Below are 23,171 nucleotides of genomic sequence, written 5' to 3'. Positions count from 1 at the left end.
CCCACATTACCTTATCATTTTATTTAACCAGGAAAGGGTCTCGCTGAGGTTTTCTGGCTACTCTTTCTGGGCTTAGTTTGGACACTGTGGGAATGATTGGTTTTTTTGTGGTTTTGGCAGAACAAATAACATTTTACACACTTGCAAAAAGAGGTCACCAACTCTAGTCTTCGAGATCCACTACCCTGCTTGTTTTCCCAGCTTGTCACTCATTACACTGCTAACCTTTAAGATCTTTCTCACATCTGGACCTTGGTTCTGATTTACTTGAATTAATATCAGCTTAGCTCCATAGACGGCCTCTCTAGTGCTGACAGGTTTCAGCCCAGAGTCAACACAATGTGTGAAAGGCTATGCCACCCTGGCATGTTTGTGAATGAAGCCTTTCTTTGTTAGAACTGTCTTTTAATCAGATGTGTGTTTTCATCAACACTGTGAACAGTGTATAAAGCACTGAATGTACCTTCAGTATGTTCATATGTACAAATAAGAAATAAGGGTAACATCAAATAATGTTTAAGGTAATTTTTGCACAGTGTGTTTGTTAAAGTTCATCTTAGTCATTTAGATGGTTTGAAGTTTGGACAAAGTTAAATACAAATCAGTGGTCCAGTGTTGACTATAAAGTCCATGTTCACTAACTTTAATACTTGAATGTTGCATGATGAGGCTGTTTTAACTGAGATGCCACAGTGTTCATCAGTGCATCTTGACTGCATGTGTTTCCATGCGTGTGCGTGCTTGTTGGATTTCCATGCAGCTCTGTTTCTGTTTCCATTGTGACTTGCACTGAATGACAATGTAAAATAGAGCGCGGTGTATGGAAAGGGAGAAAAAAATACTGCATGAACGAAGATAGGCGCTCTGTTGTCCTGCCACTGTTTCTCAGGCTCGCACTGGTCTGGTTTTAATTTAGTCAAACACACTCAGACAAACACACACAGATCCCTGCTATTTGTTATGCTGCGGTTATGGTGTCACTTTCCTTCTGACAATTGCCATCCTGCTTTTCACTTTTCTGCCTTTTCCCTGAGTGAATGTGCAGTGATTGATGTTTTTCTCACTTTTTGAGGCGCAGCACACATACACAACTCAATTTTCCTAAAACAGACACACAAGCATTTTTAAAATCCCTTGCCAAGTATAATCCTGCAGAGCCATTGTGACACACAGATTTTTTGTTTTGTTTTTTAGAAAAGAATGAGCCCCTGAGAAGGACTGGTTGGCAAATTATTCTCCTTCCTTTCCTCTTATTTTTGATATTTTGTTCCATTACAGGATTTTCCAAACTGTCTCTTCACTATTTTCTCTTTTTTCCCCCTCTCCTTTCTTGCCACCTCTTCAAGGTGAGGTTAACTTTGGAGACGGTGGCTTCGGTGGATGGCAGCAGTGCCGGAGAAAGTTCATCAATCCTCAAGACGAAAGCCTGTCCACCCGTCAGCCAGCTGGTGCGTCTGCTGTGGGGGGAGGACATGGCAGAGCTCCAGATGTCAATAAGACACATCCCACATATTGTCATGTACCTGTCACTTAAACTGGACTCAGCTACGCCGCAGGAGGAAGTGAGTTTCTATAAGATGTATGGTGAGACATTTATAGGTCATTCACATTTTAGCACAGAGAATGATGAAACAATATCTGGACAGTCTTATGACATTGCATTTAAAACACTGAACAGATTAATTTAATCATCTTCACTTTTAGGAGCTTTATCCTGACAATTGAGTGTTAAAAGTGACCGTAGTTATGTAGGAAATCCCAAATCTAGGATTGGAAAGTGTTCGCTAAATTTCCCTTCAGAAGACTACTACTCTGGACAGCGTCCAGCGCCTGCGGGTGCTACTAACAGGAAACAGAACCAAAAGGGAGTGAAATGAGAGAAGCTGAGACTCTGCCCTGAGCACAGCTCTTGTCAGTAAATGATCTGTTATTTTAATGCTGTGAACTTTATTCTCTCAAGGGTGAATCCAGACAGGAACTTTTGTGTGAAGTGTAGGAGGTGAAATACAAAATAACATATTTCTCTTATTTATTTGGATCCATGCACAGGGCCCTGTTTTATATCCTGTAAGCTGTGAAACAGCTTGCTTCTCTAAAGTGTTAATGACAGTTTGTTGTCTTGCTCCAAGAAGAAAAAGACACTCATCTGCTGACCATCATCTTCTACATCGTAATCACATTTTGCCTGTTTACGACTAATGGCAGGTTTATGTTTTTTTGTGTATCGACTAGTGAGAGCTTGACATGAACAGCACTGGAGATAGAGACTGCTGGTTGCCTCGAGCCTGCGGTTGATTTTCTAAATGATAGTGCTGTGAAAGAACCACTTAAACTGTGATTTTGGCTCCTTTGATTGCAGAGTAGCAGAAACTGTTGAAGCTGAGCATTTTTGGCATTTTTGAGTTTTAGCTGTGATGATTTGGTGATGTGAGAATTTTTGTGTCTGGCTGTGGAGATAAGCTGTAGCTGAAGGGTTTGCTGAAGGTTTGGTTGGTTTCCTCATCACTCACAGACTTTTAGCAGACTCTCTGTGCATGAGTTTGAGCCTAAAGTGAATGTATTCTATAGGCAGTTGGTTGTGTCTTTGTTCTGGTTGCCAAGGCTGGAAGGGGCAGTTCAGTGAGGGTTTTTATCCCCTCACCCACTCATCCATCCTCTGATCCTCTCAGCAGCTTTGCTCTTATCCACCCTCAAAGTTGCCTGCATGCTGGGAGGAATACTAATATAACAACAATGAATGATTCTTCCCAGAGCACATTTTCTTTTCTTCTCTGCAGGTTGTGCAAAGTGTTTTTTCTGCAACATTTCCCTGCAGATTTTCAGATTGCAGAAATAGGAGTTTGTACTACATCAAGGGATAAATACAGAAATCCTGATATAATTTGTTCAAAACCAGTTAAAAATGAACTGTGTGCAGCTGTTTCCCAAAGGGCAGATGAAAGGTTCCCTAAGCTTTAGTCGATTTCCTGTATTTTCTGATTTTGCTTTCCTTTACTCTGGAACATGTTAAAGATTTTAATGACATCCATCTTTAAAGTGACATTTTTGTCTCTTTAAAGGTGGATTTCAAGTTAAGATGAGTCGACACTAAAACTGCAACAAAGCACACATTGTGGTGACCGAACAGTCATCCAGCGGTTGTTCATTCTTCTCTGCTGTCTATAATTTAGAGGAAACAGACATTTTGGTGGCTGCGGAATACAGCGACAGATATTTCACATTTTTATCTGACATTTTACTGTTGATAGGCTAGCTAACCAGAGATGTGTCCCTCTGGTGCATGTACAATTTGCACCACATATACTTAAACTACATATTCCAAAGTTATGCTGTGGTGGTGTTTGTGTCTGCAGGAGGAGATCTTGTACCAGTACCCAGTGTCTGAAGCATCCAGCCAGCTGAAAGGGGTGAGAGGGATCTTCCTCACTTTGTGTGACATGTTGGAGAATGTCACAGGAGGGAGGATTATCAGGTATGGGAAAGCAGTGCAGAAAAAAAAAAAAACGTTTTCACACATAGTACTGTTTGTTGTTGATCCATTTTTCACTTCTGATTACCCCGTGCTTTTGAAAAATAAACTGAAAATTTGTCTTTAAGATCAAACTGGCACACAAGGTAGATATGATGTAAATGCAAATAAACCTTCTTTTTACAGCTGTGCTTTATATAAAAATCATAATAAGACGTAATTTCTAACTTTACAATAAATGTTCTTCACAAGAGTGATCTGGAAAAACATCTGGGCAACTGGTGGGACTACTGGATGTTAAAAATGTCTGAGTTACATTGCATTCATGTTAACTTTGCCCTCTCTTATGTTCTATTTGACACTTGTCCTTTGACATTGGCCTTCTGTTATTAATCAGTTTTTTTTTTCTCCATCAGTTCGTCTCTGCTGCTCGGGAAACATCTGGTCCATGTGGGCTACTGGAAGGAAAGCAGCAACCTGCTGGTCATTGGTCTTCCTGCTGAGAGGTAGGGGGAGTCGGCACCAAACACACACTGACGCGCTGCACACAGATTATTACACTGTTGAGATAGCTGCACCACATTTCATTTGAACTGCAGCTGAGAAACCGACAGCAAAGAGATCAAGTACAGGCACTCACCCAACACACTGTGTTGATAGTCCATGGCAGGAGTTGATTCCATATGGTAGATATAAAAGATCAGATCCCAAATTCTTAGGACAAAACTCAGAGCACTGATCCTGGTGTGGTATTTTTGGAGAAGAGAAACATTTAAAAGAGAGATCTGTAAAAACAATTGAAAAAAGCCATCTATTTTTCTCAGTTTCAACTTGCACATGTGCTTTTTCTGGTCCTTTGTTGGCAGGATGAATAGGGAAACAAGCAATACTGTGTCTTAGGGAGCGAGTGCTTATAAAATGGTTCTTGCAGTGACTCATATTAGCCACCTTTTCAGAAACCCGACTGACCCAATTCATCATCATCTCAGCTAATTCATGCACTAAGGATAATGGATTGATTCTTGAGGAACACCCATGTGTAAAGTTTCTAACATGTTTTTCCATGATGGCTCCCAGCCATTAATCCAAATATTTGATAAGGACTCTGCTGGAATTGAGGTTTATCGAGGTCTCTGTTTGACGTGTTTCACTTTCACTCCAGGGTTCCACTGCTGTATCTGCAGACAGTGTTGGGAGACGTAGTCCGGACACTAAAAGTGATGTACGGGTCTTTAGACAGGTTGGTTGGTCTTTTTTATGGCTGTTGTTTTTTATGCTTAATCAAAAATGCTGCTCACTTCTCCTCTTTTCCTTTTTCTTTCATTTTTCTAGTTCTATAAATGACTCATGTGTTATTTTGTAACTCATTATTTGACTTCTCACCAACAGTGCTTTCTGTAAGGTGGACCATGCTCCCAGGTTGGACCATTTCTTCTGTCTCTTCTTCCAGCAGCTCATCCAGCCGTCTCGCCTGAGGGACGGCTCCTCGGCTCCTGCCACCGACGTCTCAGGGACCCTTTTTCTCGACGGATTGCCGGCGGTCCGATGGCTTACGTTGCCTCCAGAAATCAAGGTATATTTCTTTGTGTGCACATGGAGTCTGTGAGAAGATTATAGGAGCTAATGTTATCATGAGGCAGTAATAAATACAGTAATTACTGCTATTCTTTCTCATACTGTATTGCTAAGTTATGCCTGGAGACTAACTCTTGATGCCCTCTACTGTCGTATTTCAAAAATGAGACTCAGACGTGCTAAATAAAAATTAGATTACAATTTAACAACATCCATGAGGATCATGGATCAATGCAGGAGCAAAGAATGTAGATAAAACTACATCCATTAAATTGGGCGTAAAATAATACTTTGACCATGCGAATATTTAAGGCTATTAAAACTGTATCTGTGTTTTTTCTATTCACAGATAGAGGTGGATACTGTTCTCTCTGATTTTGAGTCTTCTGATTTTGGAGAAATGGTGAGACTGTAAAAAAAATATCCATTATTAACTTTTACAGCAAACAAAACCAACCTAAAGCTCTAAGGTTTCCTGTACTGCTGTGCGTTTAAATTTTGCCACCTTTTGTGGATAAATGGTTGCGATTTTCACAGACTGTGCTTCTGAACTTTTTTTTTTGTTTGTTTGTTTTTTTGTTTTTTTTAAACAGTCTGAGGACTTTTTTGGCCTGAGGCGTCTGTATGTAGTTCTTGGCTCTTGTTTGTTCTACAAGGTGGGTGTCACAGTCACAACAAACACACACACACACACACACACGTTACAGCAGCACCAGCCTAATAATATTTATATCCTCTCCTGATGGTTCCTCCACCGTCTAGACAGCTAGACTTAAATGGCAGCATTGACAGACCCAGGAGACAGTGACTGTATACAAAAGATTAGCTTTTTTCACAGAAGACAATAGGATGAGTCTGCTCCCTGACTGTGTGAGAAATTACCCTGGTTAAATATTAACTAAGGAGGAAAATGAGAAGGTAGACATGAGGAGTACACTGTTTCCTCCTTTGCTAAAGTAAAAGTATGTAATTAACCTGTTTTTGCAGGGTTTTGTGCTAAATTACTGCATTATAAAAAAGTCAGTACATAATATGTGGAGAAATAAAAATCATCTAAAAACAAAAAGTAATTTTCTGATATAGAAATAAATGTATGTATGATAGAAAGTACAACCTTATGGGGAAATAAGGTGGGATCTTTAGGAAAACTTTGAAAAAATGTTTGAATGAATGAATAATTTTATTGCAGACCCACAGTCCACAATATTTTGAACTTAGTACAGGTCAGATTACTCATAGTGACAAAAAGGTAAAACTCTGACTTTTTGGATTTCACATTTATAGAATTCTGGCTATTTATTAAGCTCGATCAAATTCATGTTCTTTGAAATTTGTTGGCCCTGAGTCATCTCCACACTGTCCTCCTCTCAGTCCTACCTGATCGCCAACCATCTGCCTAAAGAGGATCTGCTGGACGTGTGCCTGTACTGCCAGCACTACTGCCTGCTGCCGCTGGCGTCGGAGCAGCGTGTGGGTCAGCTGGTCATCTGGAGGGAGGTGTTTCCCCAGCAGAGAGCTAACGATAGCAGCAGCACAGCACCCGGCTACAGCCAGCCACTGGGACGACACTTCCTCCTCATAGTGGGGCTGGTAAGGAGAAATAACTGGTGATGCTTATTAGACTTGATTTGTCTCATCAGTCCTCTTCACAAACAGCATGCCTGAAGTGTTGATGTCACTGAAGAATTGATTGTGGAGTTAATCATGTGAGGGCTTGCAAAATGTTAAAAATGATACTGCGACTTCATCTGAAAAATTACTTTTATTCTCCTAAATGTTATATTTTTGTATTGGTGCTCCTCTTCTCTTCAGAGGCACTTCATGCAGTGTGTGCTGTTAGAAGCAGGAGGATGTGCTTCACCAGCTCTGGGTTCTCCAGGACCTGATTGTGTTTACGTGGATCAGGTGAACCTTATTCAACCTATTTTTAAAATTCCTATCATAATCTTTTTTTTTTTTTTTTTTTTCTACATGACCCAAAACTATGTTCTACTTCATTTGTGTACAATTTGAATTACTTTTGAAACCAAGAGAACAAAAACCACACCTGTTGATCTGTACAATATGAGGTAAAGCTCTTCTGTCCCGGCTTCAGGTGAAAGCCACCCTGCTGCAGTTGGAGATGTTGGAAGCAGGTATCGAGGAGCGTCTGAATACTCCGCCAGCTCCCTGCCTGTCCTGCGCTGACTGGTTCCTCCCTGCTGCCACAGCCCGTGACCGCCTGGACAGTCTGGCCTCTTCTTCCCCCATCTTCAGCAAGCTAGCCGGAGCAGTTAAAGGCTCCTCATCAGGGCCCAGAGGCCGCAGCCGGTTCGGGGAGAAGTCCCGGAGATCCAGTTTTCATAGGAGCCTCTCAGACAGTGGGAGTGAGGGACATGTAGATGCTGGTTCAGGATCTGGTTTATCAGTGGGTGCAGGCTTCAGTCCACATTCCACCCCAGACTCTGCAAGAAAGCTGGGGGGGAGACAGGACTTGTTTGGGTCTGATGGGAGTGGAGGCAGTGGAGCCCTCTTCAAGGTATAATTGTGATCTTTTTTATGCCTGTTGTTTCCCTGTTAGTTAGCAGGTTAATAAAATGTGATACAGAGCCATGATATGATCGAGGAACAAGTCATCAGAAAGATGATCACTGTAATTTGTTCTTTTAATTGATGTCTGAAAGCAGGGTGGACTGAAGAAAGATCACTGAAATGAAATGAAAGAATGAAGACCTTGTACTTCCCCAATTCCAACGAAAAGGATTGTAATATTCTGCTTTACTTATGTTGCATGAATTATCATCAGATTACCAGGATGAAGCATCCAAACCCGTTTCACCTGGGCACCCTAAGGAAGACCCTGACTGAGAGGGAGACAGAGGAGATGTATAACACCATGAAGTGAGTGATGTAAAATAATTGTTTTCATTCATTCTGAGATATAACACGACTGCTCAGTAAATGTATCTGACCTGTGTTTGTGTCAGGTTAACATCAGGAGCTGAGAACACCCTGTTCCACTACATCATGATGGAAACTGTTCAGGGAATCTTCATCGCTCCTACTCACAGAGAAGTGGCTCAGCTCAGCGGCTCCATTCACCCACAGCTCATCCGCAACTTCCACCACTGCTGCCTCTCCATACGGGCCGCGTTTCAGCAGAACCTGCCAGCCAGGGTGAGTCTCGTGTTACAGCGTTATAAATAACTATAGACCATATTACCGTAACACACAGTGTTAAAGTCAAATCCACTAAATGTCACAACCAGTTGAGAGGTTCTGTCAATTTCAGGTCAAAACAAAAACTTCAAGTGAGATCAGGTTTAATCCAAGACCACAACATTTCAGTACCATGACTAAACTGTGCTCAGTTGCCATCACAGCAAGGGCTTTCTGCAAAGCCTCTAAACATTCAGATGATTACTGAGAGTTTTAGATTTCACCTTTCCAGACAAGACAAAACACAATACTCTTACCGCTCAGCCAATGTGTGCATTTTTGTCTTGGCTGCGGTTGACTGGAATTTTATTTGACCTTCCTTGTCGCTCTCTCTGGAAGCTCTCTCAAATTGATTGTTGGTGTCTTCTTCTTTATTCCAGGCTCGACGACCAGCTGACAGGCCCCAGGGTGGTGGTTGGGGTCTGGGCCCTGTGAAGGAACATGGGGTTCTGTTCCAGTGTAAACCTGAGAACTGGACCGACCAGAAGAAACCTGCTCCCACCATGACGTACTGGGTCATAGGGTATGTCAGCTTCCCTTTTTATTAAATTTTTTCATCCACAGCCTTAAATGATGTGAATTGACAGAGGGCAGGAGGGAGAGATGTGGGTTAAAACAGAAGACAGATGTTAGAGAAAGGCTGATCATTAGTAGCAGTATTCAGAGGTTGTAACTGATCACCAGAGAAATGTGTGGGAAAAGCACATTCTCAGTATGGTGCTAATTATGAGGACTTGTTGTATTTATAAAATAACATATATGAAGATTGGTCAGAGTTAGTCCAGTCTGAGATGGAACTGTGCATGTATTTGGTCATTTATCTCCATCTGAATTGATGTGTCTGAACATGAATTGCCAAGATATTTGTCTCTGACTTGCAGGCGGATGTTGCTTGAGCCAGTCCCTCAGGAATTCTACGTATGTTTCCACGACTCTGTGGCCGAGGTTCCTGTAGAGATGGCCTTCAGACTCTCCTTCGGTCTGGCCTTGTGAAGCATCGGCTCTCCTCAGATTAGTGACGGTGATGGGCATTGGCATCAGTTACATTCTCAGGAAAATAATTCAGACTGTGGTGCTCACTGTGGGAGGTGCCTGAGAGCAAATGTAGGGGTGTTCTGCAGTCCTAGTTCCTGTGGGTTAATCTCGAAGGGGTCTCCATGATGTTTACTGTACAACTTGCCTCTGTACTCAACAGTTCAGTGTGACTGCGGCCTTACAGCAGTTGAAGTCAGTATTTTTGTGCCTTATTCTTATTTCCCCAAGAGCAGTGCAGGGCAGAACAGAGATGTGAGTGGATATGAAAAGCCACACAGTGAACACCTCAGGCACCTTTGTCTAAACCTCATAGGGCAGACGAGACCTTTCACTGAGAGCGATCGCCCCCGTCAATTTGCTGCTACGACGTTCACTAAGATGGACCAATAAAAATGATGCTGCTGCACCCATCTCCGTGTAGACCACACAAATAAGGTTGTATTAATATTTCCACAATTTGTATGCAGTGTTGGAAAGAAATTTCATTTGTTAATTTAAGCACATTTGTATAGTTTTGTATGGAAACAGGTCCATTTGTCAGAGAAATGAACACTGAGATTAAAAAAGCAACAGTTTCTTTTATTCATTTGTTTGCTTGTTAATTCACTTTGCGAGTCTCTACACATAATTTTACATTATTGACAAAATGAAATGTCCAAAACAGTGGAAACAAAGCTCTGTCTCAAAACCTGTACAAAATATGGTCTTTATGTAGTCCTCAACAAATGGTTACTTCAGATGGAAAACATGACTATTGATTAATGTTCACTTGTACAGACTCAGTGTGCATAATTAAAGATTGTAGCCACCATCACCAGGAAACCATAATTATGATGCCATTAGTAATATTATTATTACATTAAAAAAAAAGTAAAAAGTAAATCCACACATTTCTGAGTCCTGAAAGATCCATGTTTGAAGTGTGATGTTGAAATTACACTTTCTGCATCTGTGTAGATATTTTGAAAGGTCTGTCCCTTTGAATTTCAGCCTGTGCTTTGAACAAGCAGCAGGTTCCTCTTGTAACATTCGAGGCTGCACAGAGGAATGCCGGTCTTTGAGCAGGAGTACTTCTTGAGGTTGGAGCAGCCACTGACACCACAGCTGACTGGAGCAGGAGGTGGAGAATAGGGAAACGATGGTGCTGGTGCTGGGACCCCTGTGGGGAAGGAGATGGCCATACCCTGGACGGAGTCACTGTACCGAACCATGAGACACTGGCTCTGCTTAGACTTCTTCTCCTTCATGCTTTTGATCTTGGCCTTGCTGGTTTTCGTCAGTCTCTCTATTGTCTGGTTCTTATTCTCTTCGGCCTTCTTGGCGGCCTGCAGGCGTCTCTTTCGAGCTCGTTCTTCCCTTTTCTGCATCATCTCTGGAGTCATCTCCTTCTCTTTGTAGCCCATTGGCAGCTCCAGGAGAGGCTGGCTCTGCTGCTTGTGTAGCAGAGCTTTCTGAAGAGCACAAACAACAAGAAAGCACTCATAGATAAATGTTTATTGCTCTTAAATCAAGGATTGAAGTATACAGCTCTCCTTTTCTTTGCCTCTCTCCTACTCACCTGTCTGGCTGTGAGCAGAGACTCATCAAACTCCTTCTTCAGCTCTCCGTTGTCGTCAAGCTCTCCCTTTTCCAGAGCATCGAGCCACCTCTCCTCCTCATCCACAGGCCCACCCAGCATGGAGTCTGAGTCCATGTCTGGCAGAGGGGATGTGGCTAGGTTGCTGTCTTCATCTGACACAGAGGAAACAAGGGCAAAAAGTAGTGTTTTTTTTCTGGACTAAGATACAAAAAAACAAATCACATTTAACCGGTGTGATGACCAGATTAAAAAAAAAAAGAATTAAAAATGATACTGCCACAGGATATAAATATTACATCCAGAGCTAGTAAATGTTTTCAGGCTCCACTTATATCTTACCTAGCCATGCCCGATACTGCTCCAGAGGCACAGAGGGTTCATCATCATCCTCGTCCTCATCATCATCATCGTCATCATCCTCGTCCCCAACGTCATTATCAATAATCATCAGTGGTGAGGGAGGACGGGCCACACCGGGGTGTACGGTGAATGTGGGAACACTGGTACAGATAACGGTTAAACAGACCATCAGGTGACTGTGCACTGATAAAACTGACGAACCACCACCACCAAAGAAAGCCTCCCTAACAAACCTCTTGGTCCCAAGCGTTTGTCCTCCCAGTTTGATCTTGAGTCTGAGCTGCGGAGGAGGCCGAGGAACCACAACAGGCTCGGGCTCCGGGGCCTCGGTGAAGCTGTGATGCTTCCTCTTGTGCTTCTTGTGCTTTTTATGTTTCCGCTTGTGAACGCTGTGCAGGCCGGAGCTGCCTTCACCTGCAGAGGACACGATGTAAGAGGGGAACACATACAAATGAACAGTTAAGTCAAATACACTGGACTGTTTGCTGAACATGTTACATGTTGCTGTTTCTTACAAACGCACCTATATACATCAACAGGATTGATATGAAATAAGACTGCAGATCTAACATTTACATGCTAAATGTAACACCTCAGATATATTTAATATTACCAGCCACATCCCTACTGTAATGCAGGTCTATGATAAACTATGTATATGATATATACATGGCTGAAATAAATGCAGTTATGAAGCTCATTGTATGTTTAAAGTGCAGCAGTGATGTTGATTCAGGCTGTGTGTGGTAAATAACTTTTGTTTACGCACCAAGAAACCTGGGGTGAATCATGTCCTTCCTTTTCCCCATTGAAACGAAGCAGGAGTGTAAACAATGAGGACGGGACAGCCAGTCTGCAGCTCTACATGGCAGCACAAACCTCAGTTATCCAGAAAAAGATCCCGACACATCTGATCCTGCCAAATACAGAAAGTCGCTTTATAATTAAAGCTGAATTTACTGCACCGTCAACAAAGAAGACAACTGCTTTTAATTCCCATTTGTTTTATCTGGTCACTTTACTTCTTTAAGTAAATTACAGGAGATTAATCTGCTGTTAGCTTAGTTAGCTAATCCACACTATAACTCCATTCATCGTCTGTTTAAGTTAAACAGCCTATTAAAAAAGACTTGAGTTACCGGTTTGCGAGAAAAGGCGACCGACTTTAAAAATTAAAACATATTTAGACACTAAAGGAAATTTACGCTAAGCTATAGAGTACTTTAGAGTTAGCATGGCTCAGTAAACGAAGCTAACTACCGGAACTTCCCCCACTTCGCTGTTTTCCGGTGAGTCTTCGGTTTTGCAGCCGGAGTTTACTGCCCCCTACCGGGGTAGAAGAGGAACACACCGGAACACACGGCGTGGCCGTAGAGCAGGGCTATTTAAATCCTGAGCGGCACCTGTGCAGGTGTTTCCTGTTCCTGTCGTAGCACGAGACGCTGCTTTTCTTCCCTCGTCAGCACAAACACGTTGGTTTGATGCCATGAAATAACCGAACAAACTGACATTATTGACCTGAAGGTAAAGACTTTCTCAAACAATGTTATAAGATATCGAGCATTTGTATAAGAACCGGTCATTTGTTTGATATGACCCCGCTCCCGTCGTGTTTTTTTAACCTGCCCGTTTATTCCTGGGCTTCTTACAGGTGCGTGACGCCCCAACACGAACAAGTAGTTTCAAAATAAGCACCAAGGCGCTGCGTTTGGCCGCATTTGGATTCAAAGGGCCTTAAAACTGATCCAGAAAGGTAAGCTATGGTTTGTAATTTAAAAACTTAATCACCTGTTGGTTTAACACGCAGTTTTAAGAATGAATGATTCTTTCTTTTCGTTAATATCTAATCAACCTGTTCACTGGTGCATTGGAGGTGGCTGGGCTGCTGGTGCCCAAAGGTCTGTGGTGTATTTTTAGACCCCTTAGGCCTGTTGGTGGTTGTGTGTTGGGAGATGGTGCCCAGAGGCCTGAGCTATATTTTTAGACCCCTATAGGGTCTAAGAACTGATTAGTGTCCAATATACAGGTTGAAGTATTAGTGTTAGATATTTGGGCTGAACTTGAGGTTTTTTAAGGAAAACAGATGCTGTGTAGAAGTAACTGCGGACAGAATTAGAGCTGCTGAACCTTTTAGAGTCAGAAGCTCCAGGCAGTGACTGTTAGATGAAATATTTCTATTAATAAGTGAAGAACATTGTCCTTCTATGTCGTCATTGAGCCCTTTGCTTTGTACCATCATGCATGTAGAAATATTTACCTTTGTATTCAGCTAAATCCAGTACTGTAGCTTTAGATTCTTAAATTTGCTTCAACAGAGGTGACTGTATTTAACCAGAGGTCAACAGCTGTAAAATATTTAACTTTCCCCCAAAGTTGCTGTTTTTTTTTTTTTGTTTTGTTTTTCTTGGAAAACCTGTTCAAACAAAAGTGAAAGATAATGTGTTTTTTCTGTTCTCGTTCTTGTGGTGATTCTTCTGGTAAAGCTTTGTAGTTTGTTCAGTTTACTCCTTTTCTTATTAGCCTTTCATTGCATTCATTCATTCAAGAGTTGATGTTGCTGTGTAATTGTGTAGTTCATTCATGGGAATAAATGTAACTTAAATTCAGAATTTCTTTGGTTCCCTAAGTCTTATTTACAGTTGATTCTCCACAAAAGAATTTGTGGTTGAACTCTTTGGCCACAAGGAGCTCTTTGAACATGGTTAGTCAGTCCATTGTATGTATAAACCTTGTCTTTGTAATATTAATATGCAAAGTAAGCCTATGTCATGTGGTAAATATTCTGCAAGAAGCCAGTCGTAAAACTCACAGGCTGTAAAATAGGCTTTTTTTCCCCCATTTGTTCTAATTTAACACGTTAAATTCATTTTTGGAGTTGTATCAATTATCTATTTGGACGGCCATGACAGACTAATATGACAATCATGGGTTTTGATTTAAGAGAAAGAATGACCATAATAAATATAGTGTTAGAAAAGTCCTGCTTCCAATATGTCCTGAAGGCAAAATGCATTGGTCTGAGGAAAACATCTGAATCTGAAAACGGGTAGTTTAAAAATCAAATCACTTTTTATATTTTATTCATGTTTTTTCCAAAAAATATTTTACTTTTTATTTTTTTTAAACTTGTTTTCCCAAGTTCATTAGGATCCCAAATGAACAAAGCTCTGGCTCCACACCTCCAGCAGGTGGCGGCAAGAAGCCGCTGTAGCGTTTAAGTCACCGAAGAAAACGATGAAGACGCGGAAGAAGAAAGTTACCGTGGAGGAGTTAGCTAAGACGTGAGTCCTTAGCTAAGACGTGAGTCCTGTTGCATGGATTTTTATTCGACGTAATTTATGTTGAGCTGTTAAAATCGTTGTCCTTTTGTTTTATTATAGTGTTTAGCGTTGAGTGACATTACCGTGACCTTATTGTAACGTTACCGGCGCTGTGTTTACGTGTTGGACGGCTCCTCAGCTCCACCTGCTGAAGTGAAGCCTTAATGTTTGTTACTAATTCTTAATTTGATGGTTAAACCTTAACCTGTTAACGAATCCTTAATCGTCTGTCCTGGTGGGTTTGGCTACATATAATCCACTCGTGTTTTATATTCGGAGGTGAGAAAGACTAGAGGTGAATTGTGAGAAATAAATGACTGGATTAGACTGCTGTGTTTATTGTGAGAGGAAACTAATATTTCTGTTATTTTTGCAGGAATCATGAATTATGCTCGGTTTCTCACAGCTGTCAGTGCAGCCAGAAAGCCCTCTGTCATCAGGACGCTGTGTGAGTATTTCTGCTACTTTGCTGAAATGAAGCGTCAATGAAAACCAGATCCTAACGTTGTTTTTTTTTTTTTTTTTTTTTTGTCCCCCCCCCCCCATCTCCCTCTGTGTGAAGCTGAGCTGCAGCAGCGGTCACCTCCGTCCCTGATCTCTTTGGCTGGGGGAATGCCCAACCCTGACACTTTCCCCTTCCAGTCAGCGTCCATTAAGCTGAAGAACGGGGACATGCTCACCTTCGATGAAACTGTGATGAAGAGGGCTTTGCAGTACTCCGCCTCTAGGGGGTGAGCGATCGAGACAGAAGTCAGCATTTTGTAGAACCGCTCTCATCTTTGAGATCTTCTCAGTTGAGATGATGTCAGTTGTGTATCACACACTGACACTTTGATTTGAAAGTGTTTTCTCCATCCTTGTTTAGAATCCCAGAACTGCTGACATGGATGAAAAACCTGCAGAAAAACCTCCATAACCCACCGACCGCCAGCTACAGCCCCGAGAACGGCCAGATGGACATGTGTGTGACGACGGGGAGTCAGGAGGGGCTTTGTATGGTACTGACGCTGCCACTCATGCTGTTTGTCTGTAGTGTAATTTCTGTTATCACTGTTTGACCCTGTCAGTTGTCAGTGAAATAAATATAAAGTAACCATTACACTTGTTCTGATTTCCAGCATTTTTTTAATGTTCTTCTATTTAATGTTTTTGTTTCTGTTAGGTCATCCAGATGCTGGTCAGCCATGGAGACAATGTTATTCTGCATACACCCACATATTCAGGCACACTGGCAGCAGTAAGTGGACTTTTCAATCCAAACACATGGTTACTGAGGCTGCAGTAAGATTAAATCCTTTCATTCTGTAGCTCCAGCCTCTTGGTTGCAATTTAATCAGCGTTCGCAGCGATCAGCACGGCATAATACCCGCAGCTCTGAAGGAGGTTTTGTCGAGGTGGGATCCATTAGAAGTCCACAAGCCCGGCAGCACCGCTCCCAAGATCCTCTACACCGTCCCTAATGGAGGAAACCCCACTGGCGCCTCCATGACGGCTCAGAGGAAGAAAGAAGTGTATGAGGTTTGTTTTGCAACCATGAATTTTACAAATCACATCTGTGATATTTATGCAGAACAGTCAGTGAAGCACTTCTGAGCCAGTGTAGCTGATTTCCCTACAGATTGTTCTGTATTAATTGATTGTTCTTTTCAACAGCTTGCCAGGCAGTACGACATGCTCATCATCGAGGACGACCCGTACTATTTCCTCCAGTTTGACAAGGTACCAGAAGAATCTCACCACCTCTTGTTTCTCAAGGAAATATGCTTTGACAAGATAATTATCGATTGAAACCACAGTGTGGTGTGATTTGTTACGTTTCATTGTTTGCAGCCGTGGGCTCCCACGTTTCTCTCCATAGACGTTGACGGGAGGGTCATCAGGATGGACTCGTTCTCTAAGATCTTGTCTTCAGGGTTAGCAATTTAAAAAAAAAAAAAAAGATATATTTTTTTTTAAACTATCATGATCTATTTCAATGGGTTTTTGTTGAAGAGAATCTGGTAGCTTTGTTAAACTCTAATTACATATGTGTGTCGCTGCAGGGAAAAGATACAAAAAGAAATCAAATGTTCCATAAATGTTTGATCAAAGTTCAGTTTTTTTTGTTTTTTCTTGTTAAATGTGTTTCAGGCTACAAGGTTCACTTTCTAGGTTATAGGATTAATATTTCAACTGAGATTGAGTTTGATGTTGTGAAGCAGGTTTGATGTACAACTGCACCACCTCATGTCTTTGATTTCCTTCTCTGTGGGTTGTTTGTGTTTCAGGCTGAGAATAGGATTTGTGACTGGTCCCAAGCCCCTGGTGGACCAAATTGTGCTGCACATCCAGGTCTCGACAATGCATGCTAGTACCTTCACACAGGTGAATAAAACCTTCATTTTCCACCACTCTCCTGCATTTTTCACTAAGTCAGGATTTTGGTTTTTGATTTTGGTTTCTTTGCAAAACCCCTTCCTGTTGGGCTTTGACACGTGAGAGAGAACTTCTTACTGGTTGCGTCTAAATTGGGTAAAAGAAACTGATTTAAATGCTGTTGAAAGTGCCTGCACCATGCAGCAGTACGCACACAGCAGGGCGGTGAACTTATGCTCTCTCCACACGCAGCACCCCAACAGTCAAGCATATTTTGGAGCAGAGTCATCACAGATTTCTACAGTCTGCCAGCTTGTTTCCACCCCTGAGTCATGTTAGATCTACACCAACACAAGCAAAAAGGGGTGTGTGTCCTGCTACAGCAGAAGCCCAGAAACAGCTGTGTGTCTGGATTAGCAGCAAGTGCAGAGGAGGTTTTAATAAGGGAGATGGGAGCTGGTTAATTTGGATCTGCTGCTATCTTTTGGTTCAGTTCCTACATCTTTTTCATCTAATCTGGACTCAGATGTTGATAGTTACTCAGAAATGTTGGCAAAATGTCTTTTATGTGATGACAAATTGGAAATATGAACAGGCCAAAGCAAACATGTAACATCTCTGTGGAGAAAGAAAGATGTGTCACAGTCCATTTGCACCAAAAATGTAAACCTGGTGGTTTGACGTTTGTAGACTAATTTCATAACAAAAAATCTGTGTTTTGGTTTTTTTTTTTTTTTTTTTTTTTTTAAGCTTATGGTGTCCCACTTGCTGCACAGCTGGGGTCAAGATGGTTTCCTCCAGCACACTGACAGGTACAGCACTACCAGCTCTGCCGCTGTAAAGCTACCTCTATATGTCAGGTTTACTGGTTACTAACAAAATAAATTAGACTGTGACCTTTGCTGCTGTTCATTAAAGTTTTCGGTTGTTTCAGGGTGGTCGAGTTTTACAGACAACAACGTGATGCTATGATCAGATCTGCCAACAAGTGGCTCAAAGGTTTGTGAACTGATCAATGAGTAAAAGTAGTACGTGTGTGTTTGCCTATTAACCTTTGATTGGTCACTCTATCTTTTTACAGTGTATTTACTGTAGATTATCAGTATCAAATATGTAGGTTCTAAGCAGATAAATGTAGGCCCACATATTCATTTGTTAGTTCAGAGAAAGGTGCCATGCAGAGTTTTGACCTCTTGTATCAGTAAATTGCAAATTTTTTTCTGAGTGCATTTCTGTTTTGCTTCTCGTGACCAGTCTGCAGTTTCATGTTGTTCCACTTGTTGACAGATGGTAGCGGTCATGTGCCAAGAAATACAGCAAGGCAATAGGAAAGACAGGCAGCTGGCAGCTAGATACAGGCTTTAAATATTCCAAATATTTGCTCTGCAAAAGTTTTAAAGAGAAAGAAAATGCAGTGTGTGTTTGTTAGATAGAAAAGTTACAGTTTACAAAAGGTCTGTCCTCTATGTACATATATAAACATAAAGCATGATGGAGGCTTGTTTGGGATGTTTAATCAGCATCATAGCCTTTGCCTGTTGCTAGAAGCAGATTATTACATGGAAACACTGTATATAGTCTGACCTTTCTGTGCCTTGAAGGCTGAGGGGGAAAAGGCACAGTGTGTATTGTTTTCTTTATTGTATCTCAGATATACAGTGGGTACGGAAAGTATTCAGACCCCTTTAAATTTTTCACTCTTTGTGTCATTGCAGCCATTTGCCAAAATCAAAAAGTTCATTTTATTTCTCATTAATGTACACTCAGCACCCCATCTTGACAGAAAAAAACAGGAATGTAGAAATTTTTGCAAATTTATTAAAAAAGAAAAACTGAAATATCACATGGTCATAAGTATTCAGACCCTGTGCTCAGTATTGAGTAGAAGCACCCTTTTGAGCTAGTACAGCCATGAGTCTTCTTGGGAATGATGCAACAAGTTTTTCACACCTGGATTTGGGGATCCTCTGCCATTTTTCCTTGCAGATCCTCTCCAGTTCTGTCAGGTTGGATGGTGAACGTTGGTGGACAGCCATTTTCAGGTCTCTCCAGAGATGCTCAATTGGGTTTAGGTCAGGGCTCTGGCTGGGCCAGTCAAGAACGGTCACAGAGTTGTTCCGAAGCCACTCCTTTGTTATTTTAGCTGTGTGCTTAGGGTCATTGTCCTGTTGAAAGGTGAACCTTTGGCCCAGCTTGAGGTCCTGAGCACTCTGGAAGAGGTTTTCTTCCAGGATATCTCTGTACTTGGCCACATTCATCTTTCCTTCACTTGCAACCAGTCGTCCTGTCCCTGCAGCTGAAAAACACCCCCACAACATGATGCTCCCACCACCATGTTTCACTGTAGGGATTGTATTGGGCAGGTGATGAGCAGTGCCTGGTTTTCTCCACACATACTGCTTAGAATTAACGCCAAAAAGTTCAATCTTGGTCTCATCAGACCAGAGAATCTTATTTCTCATGGTCTGGGAGTCCTTCATGTGGTTTTTGGCAAACTCTATGCAGGCTTTCATATGTCTTGCACTGAGGAGAGGCTTCCGTCGGGCCCCTCTACCATAAAGCCCTGACTGGTGGAGGGCTGCAGTGATAGTTGACTTTGTGGAACTTTCTCCCATCTCCCTATTGCATCTCTGGAGCTCAGCCACAGTGATCTTTGGGTTCTTCTTTACCTCTCTCACCAAGGCTCTTCTCCCACGATTGCTCAGTTTGGCTGGACGGCCAGGTCTAGGAAGAGTTCTGGTCGTCCCAAACTTTTTCCATTTGAGGATTATGGAGGCCACTGTGCTCTTAAGAACCTGGAGTGCTGCAGAAATTCTTTTGTAACCTTGGCCAGATCTGTGCCTTGCCACAATTCTGTCTCTGAGCTCCTTGGGCAGTTCCTTCGACCTCATGATTCTCATTTGCTCTGACATGCACTGTGAGCTGTAAGGTCTTATATAGACAGGTGTGTGCCTTTCCTAATCAAGTCCAATCAGTTTAATTAAACACAGCTGGACTCCAATGAAGGAGCAGAACCATCTCAAGGAGGATCAGAAGAAATGGACAGCATGTGAGTTAAATATGAGTGTCACTGCAAAGGGTCTGAATACTTATGACCATGTGATATTTCAGTTTTTCTTTTTTAATAAATTTGCAAAAATTTCTACATTCCTGTTTTTTTTCTGTCAAGATGGGGTGCTGAGTGTACATTAATGAGAAATAAAATGAACTTTTTTGATTTTGGCAAATGGCTGCAATGACGCAAAGAGTGAAAAATTTAAAGGGGTCTGAATACTTTCCGTACCCACTGTGTGTGTGTGTGTGTGTGTATATATATATATATATATATATATATTTTTTTTTTTTTTAAATATTTGTTTTACCTGTTTTCACTAAAAGAAGAATAAATGCTCTTCTGAGTTAAAAAGCAGACACCCTAACTTGCATGTGTCTGTCTGTGAATGTGTGTAGATGTAGCAGAGTGGCACACCCCATCAGCCGGCATGTTCCTGTGGATCAAAATTAAAGGCGTTGCTGATACTCAACAGCTCATTATGGAGAAGGCGTTGGAGAAAGAGGTTAGAGCTCTCACGCAGCTGTCTTGTCTTTCAGTTAAACCTACACATATTAATCTGTTTGTGATTTAATTCTATTCATCTCAGGTTCATTTAAACCAGCTGCGCTTTAGTTTGTTAAACAGGTTCCCAGGATACAGTGTTTTTTTTTCCTCTTTCTGTCTGTTAGGTGTTTTGCACCAGGGGTGAGGCAGTTTGTGTGTGTGAATAGGGTGTAGGATGGTGAGTGCAAGGCAGTCATTGTGCACACTGTGAGCGGGTTTTCCCTCCTACACACACACACAAAGCATGTCTGTAAATCCCTGATCAACCCTGTAGGAACGAGTGGGTATAAGCAGGCATTTCCAAAGTGCACAGTAGGCTTCTGTCCTCTGAATACTGAATGTTTCAAATGTGCAGATAGCCCATAGTGGAGACTTACCGTAGTGTAGCCTGTGCTAAAAGAGGATAAATAGGAGCACTTTGTATTGGCAAAGAATTCCCATATTGCATCCTGATGTTTTATATTTGTCACCTTATAGCTGTCATAAAATGCCTTTAGGGCTGATTTTAGGAAGCTGCTACAAATGCCATTTTGGAAATGCTGTCATTTAGCTTAGCATAAGGACATGAAACATGAAAAACTATTTTTGGCCACTTAAGAAGTTGTTAGTTTAACATGCACTCCAGCTGTTGTTGGTGCTCTTGTACCACAAACCCCTGGGGGAAAAACACACACACACACAAAAACCTGTTCCGTTCCCACAAAGGATTAATCCATTTCATTCTCTGTGTGATGCATAAAAAAGATCAGCTCCTCTGCAGAGAGGAAAAGAATGATGGTTGATGGATGATTACATTGGTTGTAGTTCTCCAAAAGGGTGGGATAAAATTTAAAAAAAAACTGTTATTACTTTCTCCTTGTTTTCATCTTTCACTGTAAATGCATTAACTTGAATGAAAGGTGCTATACAAAAGGTTTGTGTGTGTGTGGTAAAGGTGCTGTTGGTTCCCGGAGGAGTCTTCATGATCAACAGCAGTGACCCCTGTCCCTGTGTCAGAGCTGCCTTTTCTCTCTCCACACCGGAACAGATTGATGAGGTACACACATGAATACACACACGAGATACACACACACACACACACACACAGGCTCCATTACTCACTGTAATCTCTTGATTCATTCAACAGGCTTTCAGAAGACTCGCTTCACTCATCAAAGAAGCTTTGTGATGAAAGAAACATTTTTCCCTCTGGATGCTGCTTTATTTGAACTAATTATTTGAAGAAATTACTTGAAGATACAAAATATCACAAATGACTGCTGCTCCACTAAAAGCTCAAGACTTTATAGTTATACCTGATCAAATTTAATCTGAGAGAAGGAAAAGGGGTCCTGCTTGTGAAGAGATGCTTTCATTTAATGGAGGTGTGGATTTTAAAAATCAACATGCTGCATTACCATCACTGGACATAGATTTAATCTCCTGAATGTGGCTGAAATCCTCTCAAGTCATTTGGAGATTTTTCAAATCTAAATCTGGTTGCGAAACTCTAAAAGACTTAAAAAATATTAACTTCAAAAGTTAAATATACAGTAGTGTCAAAGTGACATATTACAGCTCAACACTTTAAACATTGTTTACCACTGAAGTCAATGTTCAGCTGGTCCAACAGGGCCCTGGACTTTCCTCCTCTCAGTTTCCAGATGACCTTTACAAAAGGTGAACAGCTTGTCCCCATCTTTTGTAAACATTTGTGGTTAGTGATCACATAACAGTACTTGGACACACAGTAAAGCCTGTGTGGTGGTGGAAAATGTTTTCTTGTCCTTTCTACAGGCTTTCTCCCTGCTGTGTTTATATGTAACAGTTTGTCCGAGTTCTCAGAAGTGTGTGCAGCTGAAACATTCATCTGTAAAGGTTAACAGACACTAACACGGAGGTTTTAGAGGTAAGAGTTTTGCAACACCTTTTTACATGCCTCTTAATGCAGTCGTTATTAGAATTACAGAGTAAAGTCTATAGTACCACTAAGTAAAAGTAATGAGAGTGAAACTTGATGTGATTGTTTTGGAGCAGGGTGTCCAGCAGACTTAGTGTGGCTTCAAGGTCAACAAAGTTTTAACATGAAATGCAAACACAAAAGCCCTGTAGAGCTTGGATAACCATGACTTTAAAGGTCAGCTAGACTTGTTTTCCCTCCAGTAATCTTGTTTTATCAAATTTTGACTATTTCAAAAGGAAAGCCTGTTGATTTTTGCATTTGTGAGTAAAGATTTCAAGCCCATGTAAGTGGTTGGCAAAGAACAAACCAACTTCAGTAATATGTTGGTGCTCTGACATTTTCTTGAAATACTTTGGAAATAACACTAGCTAATGTATTCACTGGTTAGAAATCAAATGAAATTAATTTCCTTTTAGAAACTCCTTTAAGTTGAAGTTAGTTTATTTTTCATACTTTGCTTAAGTCAGAGTATTGGCTTTATATGTCTGGTGGTGGAAAGTAAAATTCTGTTATACTTTTTTTTCGCATCAAGTCAAATGTTCACTTAATACTACTAGGCATTTAAGGTTAAACTTTCTTTAAAATTTAAGAGTGTGTCTGTTTTGAAGTTCTGTCACAATTAGTTTGGTGTATTTAATTTCCTTATGTTTTGTTGACCTATTTTAGGGCCCAGTTATGAGATAATGATCATTTGTATTGTTTTTTATGTAAATAAAGGCCAGTTTTTGGTCAAACTTAAA

The 23,171-nt window shown here is 41.2% G+C and overlaps 3 protein-coding genes across 10 annotated transcripts in view; 2 read left to right on the top strand and 1 right to left on the bottom strand.

Annotated features, from left to right (window-relative positions):
• intu (inturned planar cell polarity protein) overlaps positions 1 to 9,859 on the top strand; it is a 16,269-nt gene extending 6,410 nt beyond the window's left edge. For all 3 annotated transcript variants that reach the window (XM_026313096.1, XM_026313080.1, XM_026313087.1), the window contains exons 4-17: positions 1,347 to 1,562; positions 3,354 to 3,472; positions 3,886 to 3,975; positions 4,632 to 4,709; positions 4,859 to 5,042; positions 5,394 to 5,447; positions 5,638 to 5,700; positions 6,416 to 6,634; positions 6,857 to 6,949; positions 7,140 to 7,562; positions 7,830 to 7,924; positions 8,011 to 8,200; positions 8,623 to 8,765; positions 9,124 to 9,859. In XM_026313096.1, the coding sequence (XP_026168881.1) occupies positions 1,347 to 1,562; positions 3,354 to 3,472; positions 3,886 to 3,975; positions 4,632 to 4,709; positions 4,859 to 5,042; positions 5,394 to 5,447; positions 5,638 to 5,700; positions 6,416 to 6,634; positions 6,857 to 6,949; positions 7,140 to 7,562; positions 7,830 to 7,924; positions 8,011 to 8,200; positions 8,623 to 8,765; positions 9,124 to 9,235 (2,079 nt within the window). In that variant the 3' untranslated portion in view covers positions 9,236 to 9,859. The remainder of the gene's footprint in view (positions 1 to 1,346; positions 1,563 to 3,353; positions 3,473 to 3,885; positions 3,976 to 4,631; positions 4,710 to 4,858; positions 5,043 to 5,393; positions 5,448 to 5,637; positions 5,701 to 6,415; positions 6,635 to 6,856; positions 6,950 to 7,139; positions 7,563 to 7,829; positions 7,925 to 8,010; positions 8,201 to 8,622; positions 8,766 to 9,123) is intronic.
• On the bottom strand, positions 9,836 to 12,593 carry ino80b (INO80 complex subunit B). 2 transcript variants are annotated; one of them, XM_026313183.2, is made up of 6 exons: positions 12,477 to 12,593; positions 11,986 to 12,132; positions 11,450 to 11,630; positions 11,196 to 11,356; positions 10,836 to 11,008; positions 9,836 to 10,728 (listed from the first exon to the last, which is right to left on the bottom strand). In XM_026313183.2, the coding sequence occupies exons 2-6, from the start codon at positions 12,023 to 12,025 to the stop codon at positions 10,264 to 10,266; spliced, it is 1,020 nt and encodes a 339-aa protein (XP_026168968.1). In that variant the 5' UTR covers positions 12,026 to 12,132; positions 12,477 to 12,593; the 3' UTR covers positions 9,836 to 10,263. The 2 variants fall into 2 exon arrangements, with proteins under 2 accessions (XP_026168968.1, XP_026168958.1); XM_026313173.2 differs by having other exon boundaries at positions 12,356 to 12,532.
• On the top strand, positions 12,587 to 23,171 carry aadat (aminoadipate aminotransferase). Of its 5 annotated transcripts, none has more exons than XM_026313136.2 (16): positions 12,587 to 12,740; positions 12,868 to 12,969; positions 14,364 to 14,497; positions 14,913 to 14,984; positions 15,099 to 15,267; positions 15,402 to 15,534; positions 15,699 to 15,773; positions 15,845 to 16,054; positions 16,190 to 16,255; positions 16,367 to 16,449; positions 16,804 to 16,900; positions 17,642 to 17,703; positions 17,826 to 17,890; positions 20,342 to 20,448; positions 21,424 to 21,525; positions 21,616 to 23,171. In XM_026313136.2, the coding sequence occupies exons 4-16, from the start codon at positions 14,918 to 14,920 to the stop codon at positions 21,655 to 21,657; spliced, it is 1,278 nt and encodes a 425-aa protein (XP_026168921.1). In that variant the 5' UTR covers positions 12,587 to 12,740; positions 12,868 to 12,969; positions 14,364 to 14,497; positions 14,913 to 14,917; the 3' UTR covers positions 21,658 to 23,171. The 5 variants fall into 5 exon arrangements, with proteins under 5 accessions (XP_026168921.1, XP_026168906.1, XP_026168912.1 ...); XM_026313121.2 differs by having other exon boundaries at positions 14,356 to 14,497; XM_026313127.2 differs by having other exon boundaries at positions 14,356 to 14,516.

The sequence above is a fragment of the Mastacembelus armatus genome, chromosome 18 (genome assembly GCF_900324485.2).
Source record: "Mastacembelus armatus chromosome 18, fMasArm1.2, whole genome shotgun sequence".
In the NCBI taxonomy this organism is placed as follows: Eukaryota; Metazoa; Chordata; class Actinopteri; order Synbranchiformes; family Mastacembelidae; genus Mastacembelus; species Mastacembelus armatus.
The sequence above is the reverse complement of the archived record's forward strand: the minus strand, read 5'-3'. Positions and strand labels throughout refer to the sequence as shown.